At 53.3% G+C, this 21,440-nt stretch overlaps 1 protein-coding gene across 1 annotated transcript in view; it reads right to left on the bottom strand.

Moving 5' to 3' along the window:
• Nucleotides 1-21,440, bottom strand: part of DPP6 (dipeptidyl peptidase like 6) — a 404,487-nt gene that overhangs the window by 189,475 nt on the left and 193,572 nt on the right. The window contains exon 2 of the mRNA XM_036246681.1: nt 2,620-2,734. Coding sequence (XP_036102574.1) covers nt 2,620-2,734 — 115 coding nt within the window. The remainder of the gene's footprint in view (nt 1-2,619; nt 2,735-21,440) is intronic.

Raw genomic sequence — 21,440 nt, 5'->3', positions numbered from 1 at the left:
AACAATAAAGATAAAAACATTTAAAAATTTAAAAAAATTGAAATGATTGTAAGTGGAATCACTTCTTAATTTCCCTTCTGACTTGCGCAATGCAAGTATATAGTATTAGAAATGATTTCTGTGTCAAGTGTGTCATTTCCAAAGCTGCTAAGCTCCTTTGTTAGTTATTGTAGTATGTGTGTGTGCGCGTGTATGTGCATGTGCGTGCGCGCGTGTGTGCATGTGTGCGCATGTTTGTGCTTGTGTGTGCATGCGTGTGCATGTGTATGTGCACACGCGTGTATTCCTCAAGACTTTTCACAGACAGACAAGATCGTGTCATCTTGTGAATCAAGACAGAGCTCCCTCTTGCCCAGCTAGACGCCACCCTCTGCCTTGCCTTCCTGCCTTGGGTGACATCTCCAACCCAAGGTTAACAGAAACAGTGCGAGTGTCGGTCCTTGTCTATTATTTCTGCTCTGAGGACCGCTGCGGTCAGTGCTGACCAGTAAGTATGGTGTTAGCTGTGGGTTCTTTCGCTAGGTTGGGGAGGTTTCTTTCTATCCCTAGTATGCTGACTGCTTTATTATGACAAGATTTGGGACTTTGTCAAATGTTTATTCTCACCCATTGTAATGATCATTTCCCTCCTTTATTCTATTAACCCAGGTGTATCCCACTGCAGTTTTCGATGTTAAGCCAAGTTTTCTTCCTGGGGATAAATCCCGATCGGTCATGCCGGATCCAGCTCGCTCGTATTCTGCCCAGGTGTTTGCATTCACTGCACCACGAATATCGCTCTCTAGGTTTCTTTTCTTGTGATAACTTGATCCAGCGTGGGTTTCGGGGTCCGGATTACTGGTTTTTCATTTAACTTTTATGATGATAGTGTAAACATACAGCACAATCTGTCTGCCCTTCTGGTACCGATTAAGGTGTTTTTACGTGGGCTAATCCCTGTGCGGGCTATTTATCGAGGACTGGAGCATGTTGTTGTCCACACTAACGGGCGCTCCACACAACAGGAAACACGGATACATAGCTGCACACCGCTTACAGGATGTTTTCCTGTCACAGCTCCGGTAGGGTTCTCTTCCAGGCCAACCGTCTTCGCTCTGGCTTCTCACAGGGCTGCTCAGACCCCTTCCCAGCTGACCTCATCCTCCCCAAGGATTTCTCTCCTCTGAGCTTCTACTCCCCTGACTTCCTTTTTATTTTTAAATAATTTTTTTCCTTTATTGATTTTAGAGAGAAGGAGGGAGAGGGAGAGAGAAACATGGATGAGAGAGAACGTCGGTGGGCCGCCTCCTGCACGCCCCCCACTGGGGATCGGGCCCACAGCCTGGGCATGTGCCCAGCCACGCTGGCCGGACTACACCCCTTACTCTCAAAGCATTCAATGTCCACGTATATACATGTTTTTGCTGCGGGTTTGTGTGTTTTTTTCCTTTCTTGAGCGGCCTCTGACTCTGTCATCCCTCTTCCCTTTCATCAGTGATATCTGATACGCACTGTCCTGAGTCCACACTCCATATGTGTCCTCTTAGTGATTCTAACTCATCCTGGATGGAATACCCAGAATGCTATGTGACACCTAAAATCATTTGAGTTTCCATGCCGCCGCCTGTCTGGAAGCTCACCGAGCATGAGTGAGTCACTGCGGATCCTAACAGACGCCCCACATCCACTGCGGATTCTAACAGACGCCCCACATCCACTGCGGATTCTAACAGACGCCCCACATCCACTGCGGATTCTAACAGATGCCCCACATCCACTGCGGATCCTAACAGACACCCCCACCCACTGCGGATCCTAACAGATGCCCCACATCCACTGCGGATCCTAACAGACGCCCCCCACCCACTGCGGATTCTAACAGATGCCCCACATCCACTGCGGATCCTAACAGACACCCCCACCCACTGCGGATCCTAACAGACGCCCCACACCCACTGCGGATTCTAACAGACACCCCACATCCACTGCGGATTCTAACAGACGCCCCCCACCCACTGCGGATCCTAACAGATTCCCCCCACCACTGCGGATTCTAACAGAGTCCCCACACCCACTGCGGATTCTAACAGACGCCCCCCACCCACTCCAGATTCTAACAGAAGCCCCCCACCCACTGCGGATCCTAACAGACGCCCCCCACCCACTGCGGATCCTAACAGATTCCCCCCACCACTGCGGATTCTAACAGAGTCCCCACACCCACTGCGGATTCTAACAGACGCCCCCCACCCACTGCGGATTCTAACAGACGCCCCCCACCCACTGCGGATCCTAACAGACGCCCCCCACCCACTGCGGATCCTAACAGATTCCCCCCACCACTGCGGATTCTAACAGAGTCCCCACACCCACTGCGGATTCTAACAGACGCCCCCCACCCACTGCGGATTCTAACACATGCCCCTCGGTCCACAATTGCATAAGCAAACCCAAAGCCTGTGCAGTTGCTCCTACTCACTGACAACCTACAACATGGTCTCACCACAGGGCACCCTGAGAATTAGAAGCCGGGAAACTCAGTTAAGTGTCAGGTAGTTAGTTAATTAACAAAACGGGCCAGGTAGATGAGGCGGTTTCTGCCTTAAAGGGACTTGCTGTCCCAAGGGTGAAGACAAGTACCTGGTGTCAACAGGATGACCGAGGTGACGATCAGGGAGCAGATGACCAGGATGACCAGCAGAGCGATGGCGATACCTTTCCAGTTCCTCTGGGGCGGGTTGCTCCCTACCAGCTCCTGCAAACGACAGCACACAGGAAAACTGGGTGAGGGGCGACACGAAGCAAAGCCCGCCAAACCGAGACTTCCCGCTTAAATCCAGACCCGCCACGCGAGACGGAGAACGAGGCGCGGTCTCATCGCTGCAGCTCCGCTGAGCTCTTCCCTCGATGCTCCGTCCTCCGTGCACCGTGGCTAAACCTGGAGAAAGAATCTGCGCTTTTATTACGTTGGCAGCTTTCGTGGGAAATGCATGTTTTTCCACCCGATAAACTAGGTTCTGCGGCGCAGGGTGATAATGGTCAGGGGCTCTCTTCGCCTCAGCCAACCTAGCCACCCGCACAGAATCAGGCGCCAGCATGTTGCATCTTCCAGCCCTGCGTCCTCTCCTGTCTCTCAGGTACATCGCCCCGTCAACGTCAGGCTCCAGATTCGCCCACTTACTTAGCACGTACGACGTGCCCATGTTAATCAACCTCTGCCCACTGCTCTCCAGCATGAGCCCTTCCTTCTGTAGCCCCTCACAGGTGCCCCAGGTGACAGCTGAGTTACCCGTCCTCATGGGGTAACCCACCTGTCCCTACGCTAGGTTTCAGCTCCCGCCAGGGAACCGTATATGCCTTGCAGCAGGGGTTGGGGGTGGGAGGTGGTGTACGGAGAACCTGCAAAACGGATGCTGGATGCTCCGGGCCGAATACGCCGGGGAATTCAACCAGGCACACTGGCTGCTGAGCCCGAATTTTTAGTTCCTTTCACATGGTTGTGATTATGGGACATAGAGGTCAAACTGGGATCCTTTGAGAGACAGACGAAGTAATACTGATCACTAATAGTAAGTTAGAAATATCACAGTGATATATTAGTAGTTATAGTTGTTAATTATACAAGGGGAGCTGGGGTTCTCCAGGGCCAATACAGACAGACAGTCACACTGCAAATGGAGTATTTCTACTTCACACGTCACAAAGTATTCTGTTACAGCCCACGGGTGCAACTTCTTTTAACTCCAAGTCCAAGGGAGAGGACCCCAAAAAGTAGGTAACGCAACACATAAATACTTCTTCACCAAGACGGCCGAGTTCTTGGGGTGCATCACATTACTGCAAATGTACATAAGAACAGCCCTCAACTATGGGGATGGCAAATAATTAATGCCCGACATCCAAAGATTCAACACTGACTATCTAGATAATCAAATTGGGAAAAGCGAGAGTCCGAACAGTCACTGCTGGCTCTTCTAGGTTAGCCAATTAAGAAAAGTTCAACTCTAAACCGCTAACATTTGCCACCCAGGCTGCCGAGTAGCGAGAATTCTGAGAGCCGTTTCAGGCTTGAAAGGAAATAGTTCCGCCGCGGTTTAGCAATTTCTACCAGAGTCCTTACGTGCCAGCCAGAATTTAGTTTATCTATTGAGGAACGGCTTGTTTCGCACTTGAAAATGAGACTCAGCGTGAGCATGGAATCAGGACAAAGTGTTACACAGACAAGCTCACTCCTTGTTGGACTGGTTTTCTCCAGGAGCCTCAGGACCCGCAACTGGGTCCCGCGGATCCGCCGCTTCTCGCCGTGCCCACGCCTGCAGAGAACAAAGCCCCTTTCATCACGTTCGTGAGGAGCGTGTGTCTCCAAGCAGTACCACCCCGACGACCAGCGCCGTGTGGACAGTCCTCACAGAGACGCTGCTCAGGTGAGGTCCCCGCTCCAAAACGCAGTGTGTGAACTCAACACCAGATCTTCAAGATCGGAGAAGGGCACAAGGGTTACGGGCTCCGCCGGCTCGAACGAGGGATCTAGTTGGACTCCTGCTTCCTGGACGTCGGATCCGGAATTCCAAATTCCATTTCAAACACGCCTGTGAGAGGCTGGTCTGCAGAAAAAGTCGAGAAGTTTTGCTTTCGGTTTCTCGGCCCGCCGGGAGTGGGGTAGCCGGGCCCTTGAGATTCCAATGCTCCTGATTGTTCTAGCAGCTAAAAGTGATTTCATTCTTCATTAGGAGAGAGGTATTTATAGCCCTGGACAAAGCGTTGCAGCTGCTGTGCTGGTCACGTATGAAGATTAAGAAAGTGTCTTGGGCATGCGCGGCCGGCTGCCTGGGCAGCGTGTTCCCGGAGAGGCGTTGAAAAGCACACTTTGCTTGAAAGGCTGGAGAAATATAGCTAGTTCAGCACAGAACTGTGAACAATAGCGACAGTCACCGGAGGTTTACATGCTGCCTCGGGTTTTACAGATGACCTTGCTGACGCATGGTCACGAGACACTGGGGAAATCGTGTCCTCACAACAGAACTCTGTGTCCGTGCCGGCAGGAGGACATGACGCCGGGGCGGCAGGAGGACGATGTGGAGAAACGTTACCTGCGGCCGAGGAAGCAGACGCCTCTCTGGGTCCCCCGAGACGCCCCCTCTTACTCCTCAGCTGCATAGAAACGCCCACGTTTGCTTTTCGGGGAGCAGCGTTTGGGGACGCTTGCTCTGCTGGCTTCCAGCCTCGTCCAGATGGAACCCCCTTCCCCTGTCTCTGAACTCCGGCTCTCCAGAGTGTGGCTTCGCCTGCATGTCGGGCACACGCACTTGAATTTTGGGAGGCGACTCTGCCACAGTGTGACTGATTCATGTAAAACTGCTTTTGAACAAATGGCGAGCCCCCCAGCCCTCTGTGCCCTTCCCTGGCCCAACCGCGCCCACAGTACGATGCCCAGGACTAGGCGGGGCAGCACCAGAGATGCTGACAGAGGGTGAGCCCCCACATACAGGGAGGGGGGCAGAGTCGGGCTACAGTTGTTCGTATGGAAACAAAGACAACAATTCACACAGACTAATCCAAGAATGAACTGTTTCGCGGACTCACGCTGCAAACCTACTTGGGCCCCAGCCTGTGTGAGCAGAAGACAGACGTTCACGAAACAGGGCCCGGGAAGGACGGTTCACGGGGGCCTTCGGACTCAAGCACCAAGCACTCAGTGTCCGTGTGTCTGAATTTCACGTGGCGCGGAGACCGATGCCGCGCGGCGCTGCCAGGCAGAATCGTGTACGCAAGCAGCTTGGGAGGTTCTAACTGTTGCACAGACTCGCCTACTGGCCCACTCAAGGGACAGGACCTGGACCGCCGACGCCGTTGCTAACAGAGATACCGCGCACATTCGTCCATTTACAAAGGCAGCACGGTGAGTTACCCACAAGAAAGCTGACACCTTCATCAAATCGCATGTGCGTTTGCTAAAATTCCCTTTTTGACAATGCAGGTAATTTCTTTTTTCCTACACAAGCAATATTGTAACAAGAACAATAGGAGACCAATTAAAGAAGAAAAACAAATCACAACTATCTTGCTAATTTGAGGAAAACAATGTTCTCCTTGTTTTCCAACTTCCTGTCTAGTCCCGGGCTGCACCCCCCTTTACTGTTTACAGGCGAAACAAGAGCAGAGACACAGTTTCTGAGTTTCAGTGCAGATTAATAGGTGTTTCTTGGAACATCTAATTTGCTCCGACTTCCTCATCTTGCAGGAGCTGAATTATTAAAAATCTGAGTAGAAATGACCCTGCTTCCCATGAAGGGCAAAGGAAGTTAATAAATTATCTCCCGAAACGCTGAGCTTCAGTAATGCATTTCTCAGTAGAATTATAGATTTTTGCCTAGAATGGTAAAAACGAGACTGTAATATATTCCCTGTTCTGTTTGGTACCACATACATGCCATAGAAATCCAGTAGAATGGAAAAGCATGCTTACAATATTAACCATTTCTCTAATAAGGTGAACAAATCTTCCATTCATCCATCCATCCTCCATCATCTATGCACCCGTCTATCCATCTGTCCATTCGTCCCTCCATCACTCCATCCTCCATCCTCCATTATCCATCCATCCACCCATCACCTATCTATCCATCCATGCATCCATCCATCCATGCATCCACCATCTACCCATCACCTATCCATTCATTGATCCATCCAACCATCTATCCATCCATCCATCTATCCATCCACCTATCACCTATCCATTCATTGATCCATCCATCCACCTATCACCTATCCATTCATTGATCCATCCAACCATCTATCCATCCATGCATCCATCCATCCATCCATCCATCCACCTATCACCTATCCATTCATTGATCCATCCATCCAACCATCCATCCATCCATCCATCCATCCACCTATCACCTATCCATTCATTGATCCATCCATCCAACCATCCATCCATCCATCTATCCATCTATCCATCCATCCACCTATCACCTATCCATTCATTGATCCATTCAACCATCTATCCATCCATGAATCCATCCATCCATCCACCTATCACCTATCCATTCATTGATCCATCCATCCACCTATCACCTATTCATTCATTGATCCATCCATCCATCCATCCATCCACCTATCACCTAACCATTCATTGATCCATCCACCCTCCACCCACCCATCACCTATCCATTCATTCATTGATCCATCCATCTATCCACCAACACATCCATCCTTCATCATCCATCTTCCTCCCTTCCTTCCCTCCCTCCCTCTCACAGTTACCCAGGGCTTACTCTTCCGGCCCCTGTTCTGAGAACCTCGGGTACCACAGTGAAAAATAAAAGGCAACAACACCGTTATCAACCCAACAAGCTGAACGGCTCCCATGTTTTCTATATTCCTTTTTCATGTCAGGGCAGGGAGGAGAGGACAGGTAGTAAACAGGTAAATGCATGAAGAGAAGAAGGACGAAGCCACGAGAGGGGTCCCGTCGTGGGTCAGGGGGTCAGAGAGCTCCCCTGATACAGTGCCACCTGACCAGCCACTGAGCTGCGGCTGGGGGAAGGCACCTCAGCTGCTCTAGACCCAGCCGGGTCCCCCCCTATTCACACATGAGGCTCTAACACGAGGCAGTGGTCTTTGGAGACTGCGTTTGGGAGGAGATTAGGGTTAGGTTAGTGCCCTTGTAAGAGAAGACACCAGAGAGCGTGTGTTCTCTTTCTCTGCCTGTGGTGGTGGTAAGTGGTTGATCCCGGCACCTTACAGACAAAGGCCGTCTAGGGTTTATTGGGATACATTACCCCCAGCGGTGAGGCCGCCTTTGGGGCTCCCGTTTGCCTTCAGAGCCTGTGAGGCTCCAGGCTTCTGTCCTCAAGAAAACAGTCCCCTGCACCTCGCCACACAGACGTCTACGCCCTCGCTCTGCCTCTGAGGTGGTGAATTCGCCCAGCCTCTGCTCCCAGTCCACCGCTCCCGGGCCAGTCACCCCCTTGCACGTCCCCTCCCCCTCCGCGGTCAATATTCTGTTCCCTGTGCTTCCTGGCCGGCTTCCCTTGCCTTCTTCAGTTCCATCTTTGACCTCTGGGGGAGCCTGGCCTGGTTTCCCAGACAGAATCATTGTTCTCTCATCCGGGCGCAACTGAGATACTTTGTAAATGCTACTTGGTAACATTCTGGCGGAGGGAACCGAGATACTTTGTAAATGCTACTTGGTAACATTCCGGCACCGTTAAATCATGTAGCTACTCCAGTGTCATCACCGACCGTGAGCAGACAGGTCCGTGTGCTTTTCCGGGAAGTAACTTCGTTCTTTGCCGGCGTGTCCGGCAGGAAAGCGGTCGTTGACCGGGGCACAAGCAAAGCGTGAACACGAGCCCAGCTGCGACACCGAAGCCACAAAGAGCGACTGTCCTGAAAGATGAACTGCACGCGGACATCTGGAGCGGGCCATCGCTCTGTCCCTACCGGCACAGTCGTTGCTCACATTTTTAACTCGGGCGAAAAGAAAGCAAACGGTGAACTAAAACCAGGTTAAACCTTGCCCTGGGCTGCTGATGTTTGAAATGTGGAATCCACCCTTGCAGAAGGCCGTTAGTCGTCTGTGATCAGAGACTGAGAGCTTAGGTGGGCTTGCGCAACAGGAATGCGAGGAACACAGACTGACATAAGCCAGAGGCCACCGTGTTCGGACGTGAGCAGGGCCGTCCCGCCCATGCCGGGGCCACGCAGCCACGCCCTCCTCGCGGGTGAACGGCCGCCCCTGGCAGAGTCTTGCTCCCTCGAGACTATGGGTCCGTAGCAGCGGTTCCAGTGAGAACTCTGAGGGGACGATTTTAAAAAATTAAGAGAAACTGAAAGCTACAGAAGCTGGGGGGGAGGGGAGAAGGGGGGAAGACAAAAGGAGTCACTGCTTTGCTGCTGGGACTCAGGGAGACGGGTCTGAAAGCACGTGGAAATGATAACACGAAAGCACGCCGGGTTCGGCGTCACTCCGCGGGACGTCTCAGGAACTGACCCTGCCACCGGCGCGGGGAGAGCTCGCGGCCCATCTCACTTCCCACACGACTAAGGAGCGGACCCGGAGGCGTCACAAGCTGTCTGTCCACCTGTCATCGCTGCACCCGAAGCCCAGATGGGGGACATGAGCATGTGAGCTTCGGCTGGGTCCCTGGAGCGGGAGCTCGGGCAGCTGGCAGCAGGGCAGCGACGCCCGCGTGCTCCGGGTGCACCTCCCACGGCAGGTCGGCCTGTGCCACCCGCGACCCCCTCCCACAGCGAAAGGGAGGGAAGGAGAAGGGCGGGACACAATTTTCCCCGAGGGAGAGTCGAGGACGATTTTCCCAGTCAGCGGAGGAAGCCACCGGAGCCGGGAGCCGGGGAGATGTAGACAGAGACGGCCAGGGGGAGGGGCAGGGCCGGGCGGCAGGGGCGCAGGGTCCGGCCTGGCGGCCTGGACGGGCAGCTGGCAGCTCTGCGCTTCACTTCCCTTGGCTCAGGGCGGGGGCGGCCAGATGGCCCGCTCACTGGGCAGGAGGAAGTGAATTCACTGCCTCTCTCCGGACAACCCATCTCTGCGCCCGTCGGCCCGCTCCCCCGCTCCCCGAAGGAGGGGCGCCGGACGCGGGCTCTGGCCGCACACTGAAAGCGGCCTTTTCCAGCAGGTCGTGAGACCCGAGTGTAGGGAAGGGACAGTGCAGACATTTCTAGAGGGTCCACGTGGATCCGCAGCGGGCTGGCTAAGAACTCAGGCCAGTGTCCGTGGGAAGGGCGGGCCAGCAGGTGTAGCTGCAGCTGGGAGACCCTCCTCCCGCAGGGGTCCCCCTCCTCCCGCCAGGTTCCCCTCCTCCCGCTGGGTTCCCCTCTTCCCCCTGGGTGCCCCTCCTCCCCCCGGGTCCCCCTCCTCCCCCCGGGTCCCCCTCCTCCCCCCGGGTCCCCCTCCTTCCCCCAGGTGCCCCTCCTCACCCGGGTCCCCCTCCGCCCGCTGGATCCCCCTCCTCCCCCCAGATCCCCCTCCTCTCTCCAGGTGCCCCTCCTCACCCGGGTCCCCCTCTGCCCACTGGGTCCCCCTCCGCCCGCCGGGTCCCCCTCCTCCCCCGGGTCCCCCCCTCTGTGAATGCTGTTCTGCCTGCCGGGGTCCGGGTGCTTTTGCCGGCCGTGTGTGTGAGGGGTGCATGAGGGCTGAGGCCACGAGACAGTCTCATGTGATTCCAGGTCAGCGAGTGTCGCGGACGGCAGGGCAGGCTGGTGGCGGGGGACGGAATCTGACCCTTCACACACTCCCGCTGACGCCACGAATTAGATGTGATCTCTAGCTGCCAGGTCCTATCTTGAAGCCTGGCGATGAAAAGGGAGTCAGCATTACCTCGGTGACAGAGACGACCTCAAGGTCCCTGCTCTGAGCGCCCCTGGGCCCCTGACCCCCCTGCTATGTCTCCAGGGCTTCCTCTCAGGTCCCGCGGGCTCTCCAGCACCCACGTGTTCTTGCCTTCGGGACTGGACTGGCACCCCAGATCCTACAAGCCTGGAAACCTGTGAAGCTGACAATTTTACATAACAGGACTTGGTATTCCCGCCTGCGGGCACAGCCCTCGGAAACCAGGTCTGCAGTGGTGACGAGGGCAGTTGTGAACCCTCAGCCTGCGGCGGGGCAGAACCGTGAGAGACAGGCAAACCGGTAAGGAGACGGGGGGGGGGGGGGCGAGACAGGGAGGGGGAGAGAGAGGGAAACATTGATTGGTTATTGGTTGCCAACCAGGGATCAAACCCACAACCTATGTATGTGCCCTGACCAGGAATCGAACCCACAACCTTCTGGTGGATGAGACGACACTCCAACCGAGTCACACCGGCCAGGGCTTCATTATGTTTTACCTACAAGGGCAACACCAGACCTGGACTTATCTAAGGTCTTCAGTTTCACTGACTGTGTCTGACAGATTCTTTAGGAAATTAATTCAAAATCGAACTTATCCTTACCTTCAGAGCTCAGGCTACGTTGGATCTATGTTGACGTAATATTGTGAAGATCTCACGTTGTCCCATAAACGACAAAAGCCACGGCACGGTCGTCAGAAGACGCGTCACTGCACGTCACGCCGAGAGAAACCGGCGCGGCGAGAACAGACGACGCAAACAGGCGGCAGAATGTCACGCTGAGCCTGTGTCCCTCCCGCATGGCTGGTCTGGAGAACAATGTCGCAAAACCGTCTTTGGATAATGAGCCTCTGCCTGGCCCCGCCGGACCACCGGCAATGCCGAGCCAAGGTGGAGACTGGGCAGCGTTCCGGCAAGCTCGACACGTCCCCTCTCAACACCAGAAGTTCCCGCGGGCTCCCGATAAATATTAAGTCGCTAACAAACAAGTCTCGAAGGCGAGAACCACCAGCAATCTCACGACTCAGACTAAAATAATCTGAGCTCGTTTTTTCCAAAGGTCTCGCCACCCTGATTTAACCGGCGTGGTACAGAGACACCCTGTGCAGCGCCTCGGTCACAGTGAGCGGGGCTACCACCTCCCCGACCCAGGGGAGCCAGGGCCACGTGTCTATTCTGCAAGCCCCCGGAGCCCCCCTCAAGGTCCTGGACCAACCTGAGTCAGAAGCCCGCTCCAGGAAGTCGGGGATGGGATGAAACAGTCCAACGTACTCTTGACGATGCTCATGAGGAAGGAGAAGGAGGGAGGTCGACCGCCCAGGGCAGACACGGGGACTCAGGAGAACCCCGAGCAGTTTCCCAGAAGGGGAAGAATGATTGCGAGAGGAGAAGGAAAGGGACAAGGAACAAAGACAGAGAAGAGACCCTGAGGTTTTCCGTCTCTTCACTCAACCTTCCTCCCGAGGCCCGATGCATTTTCCCTTACATGTGATAAGACATTCCTGGTGGTTGTTTTATGTTTGTTTTTTATATCCTCATCCGAGGACATTTTTGCATGTGTCTCCAGATAGAGCAGGAGGGAGAGAGGGAGGGAGGGAGAGAGACACATCAAGTGGTTGTCACCCACACGACCCCGACTGGGGCCGGGGATGAACTACAACTGAGGTACGTGCCCTTAGTGGGAACCGAACCCAGGACTCTCTGGTCCATGGGCCGAGACTCTAACCACTGAGCAAAACCAGCCAGGGCAAGATATTCTTGTTTCTTTATGAAACATTTTATTTCCTGTCTTATTGACACTAGTTTAAGCTGGTTTCTGGAACTTGAGGACAAAGAAGCTGAACACAGCATGAGAAGCGACCCGGTCCGGCCGCCCAGCACCCCCGCGGGTCACCTCCTACAAGGTCTCCCAGTTCGTCGGCAAAGGACACGCCCCCACCTGCGTGCTGTGTTCAGGCCGGATGTGCACTGGGAAGCCAGGTGGACATCGGATCACTAGCTTGGTCTATGCTCTCAAGCACTGCCGACGGGACACACGATTTCCTTCGGAGTGACGGGCTTCTCCGCTGGTCCAGTTATATTCCCAGAGAAACGCCGAGTGAAATGTAGCAATTACCTCACCAAACCCTCAAGAACCCACACCTGTCACCATCGATCAGCGCTGGAGTCCTGTCCCCGCGGTGACAGGAGGGGCTGTCTCCTTGCTATCCTGACAGCTCACACCACAGACTGTCCGGGGGCTCTTGTGGGCTGTTCCGGAGACCGACGCTGTTTTAGGTGCCAACTGGCTCCACAAGAAAGCGTGAGCACTTGTCGATTCTGGCTGGCCTGGAATAAATCTTTTTTTTTAAACAGCTACATCAAGAATGGTCTAACCCTGCTATTTGCATCGAGTTCAGTCTAATAGACAGGCAGCCTCAGAGAAATGGTGAACCACAGGGTCACGGAGACACGAATAACCGCAGGGTCACAGAGACACGAATAACCGCAGGGTCACGGGGACACAAATAACCGCAGGGTCGCGGAGACACGAATAACCGCAGGGTCGCGGAGACACGAATAACCGCAGGGTCACGGAGACACGAAATAAACCTCCAGGGTCACTGGGACCACGAATAACCGCAGGGTCGCGGAGACACGAATAACCGCAGGGTCGCGGAGACACGAATAACCGCAGGGTCTCGGAGACACGAATAACCGCAGGGTCGCGGAGACACGAATAACCGCAGGGTCGCGGAGACGGGAATAACCGCAGGGTCGCGGAGACACGAATAACCGCAGGGTCGCGGAGACACGAATAACCGCAGGGTCGCGGAGACACGAATAACCGCAGGGTCGCGGAGACGGGAATAACCGCAGGGTCGCGGAGACGGGAATAACCGCAGGGTCACGGAGACACGAATAACCGCAGGGTCACGGAGACACGAATAACCGCAGGGTCACGGGGACACGAATAACCGCAGGGTCACGGAGACACGAATAACCGCAGGGTCGCGGAGACACGAATAACCGCAGGGTCACGGGGACACGAATAACCGCAGGGTCACGGGGACGCGAATAACCATAGCAACTGCACCTGCAACCTCAGTGCCCCAGCCATGACCCTGACGCTCCCAGGCCTGAGACCGGGACACAGACAGCGTTGTCCACCTTGGTGACATACGTTCCCTACGGTAAAATGTTTACACACCGACAAGAATCAATCACAACCTACTCCAACAAGCACAGCCTGGGTGAAACTCTGAGTGAAATGGGTCGGACACTAATATACGCTGAATGACTCCATTCACGTAAAGTTCACAAATGGTCAAGCTAGGAGAACGGGGTCCACACTTACGTCTACAAAAACAAGGAAAAAAAAAGACATTTCCGTAAAACGCAGATGTCACGTAACTTGGCGGGCACAGAGGAGTCACAGTTGACAGGGGGGAGTGAGGTGCAGGAGCGTCCGGGGTGCGGCCCCGGAGGGAGGTGCTGGGCTGTCGCGGGCTGTGTTCATCCGGGAAGCTACAGCTTGCACGCTGCGTAGATTATATTGTGAAGCTCACAGCGGCCGAGGTGAGGCGTGTCTCGGGCATCACAGTCTGTGCCATCGTGGGTGTGAGTGGTGAAGCAAAGGACACTCTGCCCTCACACCCAGAGGGAGAGAGAGGGACATCGGACCAAGGGTGACGCCGTGAGGTTAGTGACAAGGACAGGAGGCAGGTGCAGCGAGGGCGTATTGGACGGGGCGGGTGCCAGATGAGACGGGGTGCCAGGGAGGCGGGCCGGGGCTCTCCGAGGAAGTGACATTTCAGTTGACTGCTGAAGGCTGTGTAGGAACGAGCCGGGAGAACGGCCGAGCCGGCTCTCCACTCAGGCAGCGTGGCGCGGAGGGTGCAGCCTGGTGCCCACGTGGCTACACACCCGGGCCGTGTCTCACCCTGAGGCTGCAGAGCCGGCACAGGTAACAGCAGCGCAGCTCTGCAGACAACAGTCTGTATTCTGCATTTAATCCACAATACAATGGGGGGGGGGGTCGCCAGAGGACTCTGTAAGCCACCTTTGGGAACATCTAGAAGAAGACCCAGCGAATGGTCCTTCGTCTGTACTGACGTCAGAGCAACCCTGAGAACAACCAGGATTGGTTACTGCCCCGCCCGCCCCAGGGCCTTGAAATGTGTCCCACATCAGGCCAGGGTGGAACCAAATACCCTCAAAAGGAAAACATTCACACGGCAACTCTAAAAGTGATCGGGAGAGAATAAATCACGCAAACGCGACCACAGGCTCTCCCATTATCTCGCTCCAGTCTCTGGTCTAAACACATTTTCTTTCTCATATTTATTCCCCGTGAAAAGCTCTGACATAAATTTCTTTTATGTATCATGGACCATTTACGGTCAGTAGAAGGTAGCAGCAAATTACAAAATCAATGGCGCCTGTATCTCAGGACGGCGCAACAGCTTCCTAATCACTGCGCGTCCGCACTGGGGACAGCACATGACTCGACGACGCAGGGACAGGTCTTCAATAACACTGAAGACAGTTGACACACGCCTGTCAGGTTCACCATGTCAGCCTGCTGGACGCACAAGCCCGATTCTGTTTTACTGCCTCGTTTAATTAATTCTTGTTACGGACGGCTCATCTTTTCATAACCGCGCTCAAAGCACTACAGGTCATATTCGGTCAGAGGAACTTAAGAGGAGCCCCCAACAGAAAGTAAAAGTCTGCGTGGTCCCCACCTCAGAGGATGGTGGTAAAACGCTGATGAAGCCGATCCCCACCAGTGGCAGGGGGGGGGATCCGCCTTGGAACAGCCCAGGGGAGTGGTTCCTAGGGACACACAGTGGGTTTGGTGTCCTCTCTCTCTCTCTCTCTCTCTGCCTCTCTCAATGCCCTCCTACCACCATCTCTCACAAACTTAATACCCCGAGAAGCCAGGATTTAAGTGAAAATCTCTCCCCTCTGGCACAGCCGTGAGCACGAAAGCAACAACCACCGACACGTTTCAGAGTCTACACAGGCTCTGATCAAAAAATGCCGGAGAGATGTCAATACCCAGAGGCAGATTCAGTTGCGTCTTCCATGAGTTACTTTGCAGACCAGACGACAGAACCGCTCGGAGGAGAAGATGCTACTAGAGCACCCTGCACAGGTGAGCTCCTCCCGGGTGAGGAGCTCAGCACTAAAGGCAGGATACAAAAGGAAACGGGATGAAAAGAATTTAGAAGGCACTGCGTGGAAAGCAGGTGGGGACATCAGATACAGAGAGCGTGAGAAGCAGGTGACACCCCAGAGTCGCGAAGAAGACGCATCTGAAGGGGCCGTGGTCTGGATCCTTGGGGTGAGGCAACATCAATTAAGATGCCTCTGCTTTAGTAAGAAAAGGGAAAATGCGTCACGGTGGCCTTTTTAGGGTAGCTATTTACATGGCACATCCTCAAATAATTGCTCCTTGAAACTATTCAAACAGATGCTGCCGTTTAAGTGGCAACATGTTACCTAGAGGCGGTCCATGTCGGGAGCCAGCCAGGTGAGTTTCAGCTGTGAACTGAATCGCGAGGAGTGTGTTGCTTCAGTTTTATCAGAGTCCATTAGAAACAAAACGAAACAAAATGTAAGGACACCTTTATGGTTGTTACAGGTGAAACGGATGTTTTAAAAAGTAACCACAGGTTATGGAAACATTGAGGCGTGTGTTTGAACCATGACATGGACACCAGGGAAGGAATATTTATTTTACTTCGGATATTATGTAACAGATGAAGAGGCAGAGAACACAGTCGGTATTTTATTGGAAACCTGGACCTACACAGAGACGGCAAGGAATTAGTGTACCAGTCTGAAGAACAAGGGCTCAGGCCAGAACTTAATTACTGCTTCCATATAGAGTCAGCCAAAGATTTTTGGACCAAAAAAAAGAGAGTAGTTATCTAGTTTTTAGGACAGAAGGGAAAAAAACAAACAAACAAACAAAACAATGGGCATGACAAGAAAGGATTTGAAACAACTTTGCATGTCCCTCCAATGATGCTACAGAATCCCCTGGGCCAACAGGTCCTGATGCTGCCTCCTGTGCCCAGTGCAGCCTACTGACCTGCTGTGTCTGGGGGGAGGAGCAGAGAATGTTCACGTTTTAGCATCTTCCCAGGTGATGTTTGTAGCCTCTGAAGTATGAGAACCACCGTCTATAGGAATGGCTCACCATATCCCTGTGTCTCTAAACACCAGTTTAGCACCTTCCCTCCAAATTGCTTTACGAAGGCAGAACTCAGGCTGCCAGAATATGACGGCTGCTCTGGGACGGGGACTAGGGTTCTACTGTTCAGCATGGGGTCTCTAATCCACAGGGTGTGGCCACCTCAGGCCTTCATCAGATCACCCCTTTCTCTCTGACCTCCTCGTCTTCCAAGAGGAAGCTCCGTGGTACCTGTGCACAGTGTTCTCTCTCCAACCCTTCCCGGATGTCATTCTGCCCCCTCCCCTGACCTGCTCCGTGTCCTTGAAGACTAGCCCTCACCCCTTCAGACTGCCACCCCCTGCCTGGCCTTGCTGGTGGCTTCAGCTTGGCCAACAGGAGGCCCTGGCAGGAGACGGCTGGGATGGGGGAGAGAGGCCCAGGGACTTTACTGGGGTCTCCCTGCTGTTCAGTTTGCCTGGCAGGGGTGACTTCCTTTTATTATCACCCCAGTTAGGGGCTGCCCTTGTCCCATCAGGCTCAGTTCCGGGTAGGTATGAGTTTCAGGGTGTTGCTGTGTGTGGGCACCTCACCTCTCTGCTCCCTTAATCCCGTCCACACCTTCCTGACCGGCTGTTGACCCACCTGGGCAGGACTACGCTTGTCTTTGACATGGGTTTGCAGAGAGGGCCCAGTGTTCTACAATCATAAACATGACAACTCTTCCGTCCTGGGAGGTGATCTTTCCCAGGCCACCTGACATGGCACCTGGGCTCACCTGAGCTCTGCTGAGACAGAATCTGCCTTTGAGCAGCTTTGCTGGATGACCTCTGTGCAGACCGGCGGAAGGGCATCATCACCACCAAGACGGGACCGAGTGCTAATTACGAAATTCCAGGTGTCATTGAGCCACATGGGAAGATGCTTGGTGATGTCCCTAAAATCAAGGAGCCTGGGCCCCTTGCTTCTCTCGTATCCTTGGCAACAGGCTGACTGTTCTGCAGACAGATATAGAAAGTGACCTTCCAGGCTGGTCTCCAGGGATCGGAGGCAGCATGGCTTGACCTGGGTCATGAGTGACGCTGAATCCACAGAGAAGGCGAGAGGGGACCAGGGCTTTACGGAGCCCACTAAACCCACTTCGGAATTGAGTCGCTGAAGGGATTTTGCATGTTATTTGTTTGCAAGAACAGAGACAGCAAAGGGGGACCAGGCACCTCCCGGACGCTGCCTCTGATGAGACAGATTTCCCAGGTCCTCTGAGCTTCTGTTTCCACGGGAAAGCAGGACTTTGACTCTCATGTCTGCAAATTAGTAACAAGGCTAACTAAACGGACAGGCCAGAATGTGGCAGCAGAATAACCACGGCCGTGCTTCTCCCCGCGGGGCTATAAAACTCCAGCGTCAGAGCGGAGGGGCAGAGAGAAGCCCCTGCTCCGTTCCAAGCCCGTCCAGTACCACCCTTGGCCCAGTTCCCTCCTAAAAATCATGATGGTTTGGGGACGCTGGGAAGGAGATGCCAAATTCAATCCAAAAGATAAATACCTCTCACGGGGAAGAGGGCTTTGTGTCTCCAACCCTGAAAATACGTCTCTCTGGCCTCGCCAGGGAATTGGATGTTCGAGACGAGAGAGGGTTGCCCAACCCCGCCATTCAAGCATTTATAACACTAAGCAAGTTCAACGACCAGGTCAAAACGTAACCGTCAAGTCATACTGAGGGTAGATGCAATCTTCTCTTACTGATTCAGGAGGGTGCCGAGATTGTGCGGGGACCCACAGGGACCTGGATGCTGAGTTCACGTCCCGTGCACATTGTGCCTCAGGTCTCAGGACCCGGGGAGCTGGACTATCTGACCAGTTCCCCCCGCACCCGGCCAAGGTGCAGTACCCGCCCCTCGCACCAAGTTTGAGCTGGTGCAACGCGGGCGACGTTAGCCAAACAAGCAGCATCGGCGGCCTTGAATATACTGTGCCGGGCGGAATTACCTCTTGAACTCAGAGTACGCTTCATCAAGGCGTCTTCGTGAATCCCGGACATGTGAGGGGTATTCTGAGTTAGAGCCGGCCCTGAGTCATTGACCTAGAGTATAACTCAGCTCCAGAGACGAACCTTGTCCACGCCAGGGCAGCACAAGCATCAGACTGGTGGAAATAACATGTGCCAATGGGTTTCATTCTCTCTCGGGTGGGTCAGGAAGACCCACAGAGGGAGAGGGCTTGACCTGTGGGTGGAGGGAGGGGATGGGGCTGGGGGGCCGGGTGAGCATCTCTGGTGTCAGGAAGCTCCCACATGCCCCCGTGTGTCCCTCTCTTGTTATTTACCCCCGTGTGGTCCCCTTCCCAGGGAACTCGGCACTGGCAGCATGTAGCCTATAGATTGTGGTGGAAGTGACCTTATGTGACTTCTGAGGCTGGATTACATAAGTTGTCACAGCGTCCGCCTGGGACAAAGCCTCAGGCAATTTCCTTTGGAAGAAGGCCGCCGGCAGGCCCTGAGAAGGCCCAAGTGGGCCGTGGACAGGCCCGCGTGGACCGGGACGGAGCACTAACTTGCCGGCCACGTGAGCGAGCGGAAAGGGGGTCCTTTCCCCAGACCAGCCCCAGGGGTATACGGTGCCAGCCAGCGTCTGACTGCGACCTCATGAGAGGGGTCAAGTTCAAGCCTAGTGGCCAGGCTACTCCCAGTGTCCTGACCCAAAGAAACTAGGACAGATGACCCAGGACTGACACTGTTCGAAGCTGCCAAGTTTAGGAGAGACTGGTTCTGCGGCAACAGGGATGACCCCGAGGAACCGAGAGACGTGTTCTGTAAAGTGTAGGTCATTTGGAAGAGTATTTCTGAAGGGGAGGAGGAGGGAGGGAGAGGGAGGGAGGAAGAAGGAGGGAGGGAGAGGGAGGGAGGGAGAGAGAGAGGGGGAGGGAGGCAGGGAGAGGGAGGAACGGAGGGAGGGAGAGAGGGAGGGAAGAGAGAGGTACATTGGAAGCATTAGAGGGTGGGGTTAACTTAAGATGCTTTAACTATCAAGATAGGAGATTTTTATTGTATCTGATAGGAAATTGAGCACCACTAAAGTGTTTCTAAAGGTGATTAAGTAACAGAAACCTTTGGGAAGATGGACTCAAACTCCATGTCATGAAAGGGGAGAGGTGTTTTTTGGTACATGCCCCTAGCGGGAACCGAACCAGGACTCTCTGGTCCGCAGGCTGACGCTCCATCCGCTGAGCCAAACCGGCCAGGGCTTCATTTTAAGGTTTTAAAATCACGTAAGGGACACGGGAGAGGAAACTCAACCACTGAAAATCATGTCTTTCTGATAAAAAAGCCCCTCCTTCGCCCTGGCCGGTTTGGCTCAGCGATTAGAGCATCGGCCTGCGGACCAGAGAGTCCCGGGTTCGGTTCCCGCTAAGGGCGCGTATCTCAATTTCAGTTTGTCCGCGGCCCCGGTTGGGGTCGTGTGGGTGGCAACTAGTCGATGTGTCTCTCTCACATTGATGTTTCTCTCTCTCTTCCTCCTTTTCTTCCTCCTGCTGTATCTGAAGATAAATGCAGAAAAAGATAAGTCCTTGAGTGAGGACAAATTTAAAAAAAATAAAGAAAAGCCCTTTCTTCTAAGCTTTTCAAGCGCAACTGAATTTTGTTAGTCTGAGGAGTCACATTTCTGAGCCAGGTTCACGGTAGCTTAAGTTATTCGCCTAGAAATCAGAAGCCAATATCCTAGTGACGGCACATCTAAGGGCCAGGGTTCAACTGTCTCTGTGGGGAGCTGGGGGCTGCTGCGTCCCTGTGGAGTCCACAGTCTCAGACGTGGGCATCACGACATTCTCTCCATAAAAATGTTTCACAGGACAGCTTCAGACACCCAGGAAATGCACAAATTGTATGCTTCACTTACTGTAATCGCTATTTATATCTTTATCTACACCAATGTTATCTATATCTATACCAATACCATCTATATCTCTATCAATATCATCTATATCTATACCAATACCATCTACATCCATATCAATATCATCTATATCTCTATCAATATCACCTGTATCCATACAATATCATCTCTATCTCTATCAATATCATCTATATCTCTATCAATATCACCTGTATCCATACAATATCATCTCTATCTCTATCAATATCATCTATATCTCTATCAATATCATCTGTATCCATACCAATATCATCTATATCTCTACCAATATCATCTGTATCTACGGATATATATAAATCCGGTACGAGAGTGATGCTGAAATGAACGTGTTCTACAAGACGTCGTGTGACAGTCAGAACGCTCCTGAACTAATTTTCATGTGAAAGCAGGTTATTTTATCGGGCTCACCAGCCTGCATGATTGTTGGGGGAAAAAAAACATGCTTTACACTCATTTTGATTTTCACTTAATTTTCAATTACGTTACATAATCGGTTATTGAATTTCTCAAGCAGTTGCAGAGAAAGTGTTTGACTCCCATAACCAAGTTCATACGTCGGAAAGTCCAGTGATAGACAGGAAAAAAAAAATGTAACCAGAGGACAGATTCATGTTTGTAAAACGTTTTGTGTATTTAATACAAAATAAGTGTCTAAAACTAGAAACACTTCCCATGTGGCTTCAGGTAAATAGATTCAAATAACATGCCCTGTTTTATTTTCTCTCCAGAAAGATAAAACTGGTATCTGTATAAAAGGGCCACCAGGGAAGAAACAGCCGCACCCCGCCGGCGGTCAGCAGCCTTCCTCGTCACGCGGGCCTGCTGGTCACCGCCGCCCGTGCCACCCCGGAGCCCCTGCATTCCGACAGGCTCCTGGCACGGACCTGCGATCTCCGACTGGCTGAATCAAAACAGCAGGTACAGAAACATCACATGCACTGTTTAGGGAAATGGGTCCCTTGAGGACACCCTGGAGACTTCGGTCTATTTAAACTGAGTGGCGGGGAC

Source organism: Molossus molossus, unplaced genomic scaffold (genome assembly GCF_014108415.1).
Source record: "Molossus molossus isolate mMolMol1 unplaced genomic scaffold, mMolMol1.p scaffold_m16_p_7, whole genome shotgun sequence".
In the NCBI taxonomy this organism is placed as follows: domain Eukaryota; kingdom Metazoa; phylum Chordata; class Mammalia; order Chiroptera; family Molossidae; genus Molossus; species Molossus molossus.
This window is presented reverse-complemented; position numbering and strand designations above follow the sequence as displayed.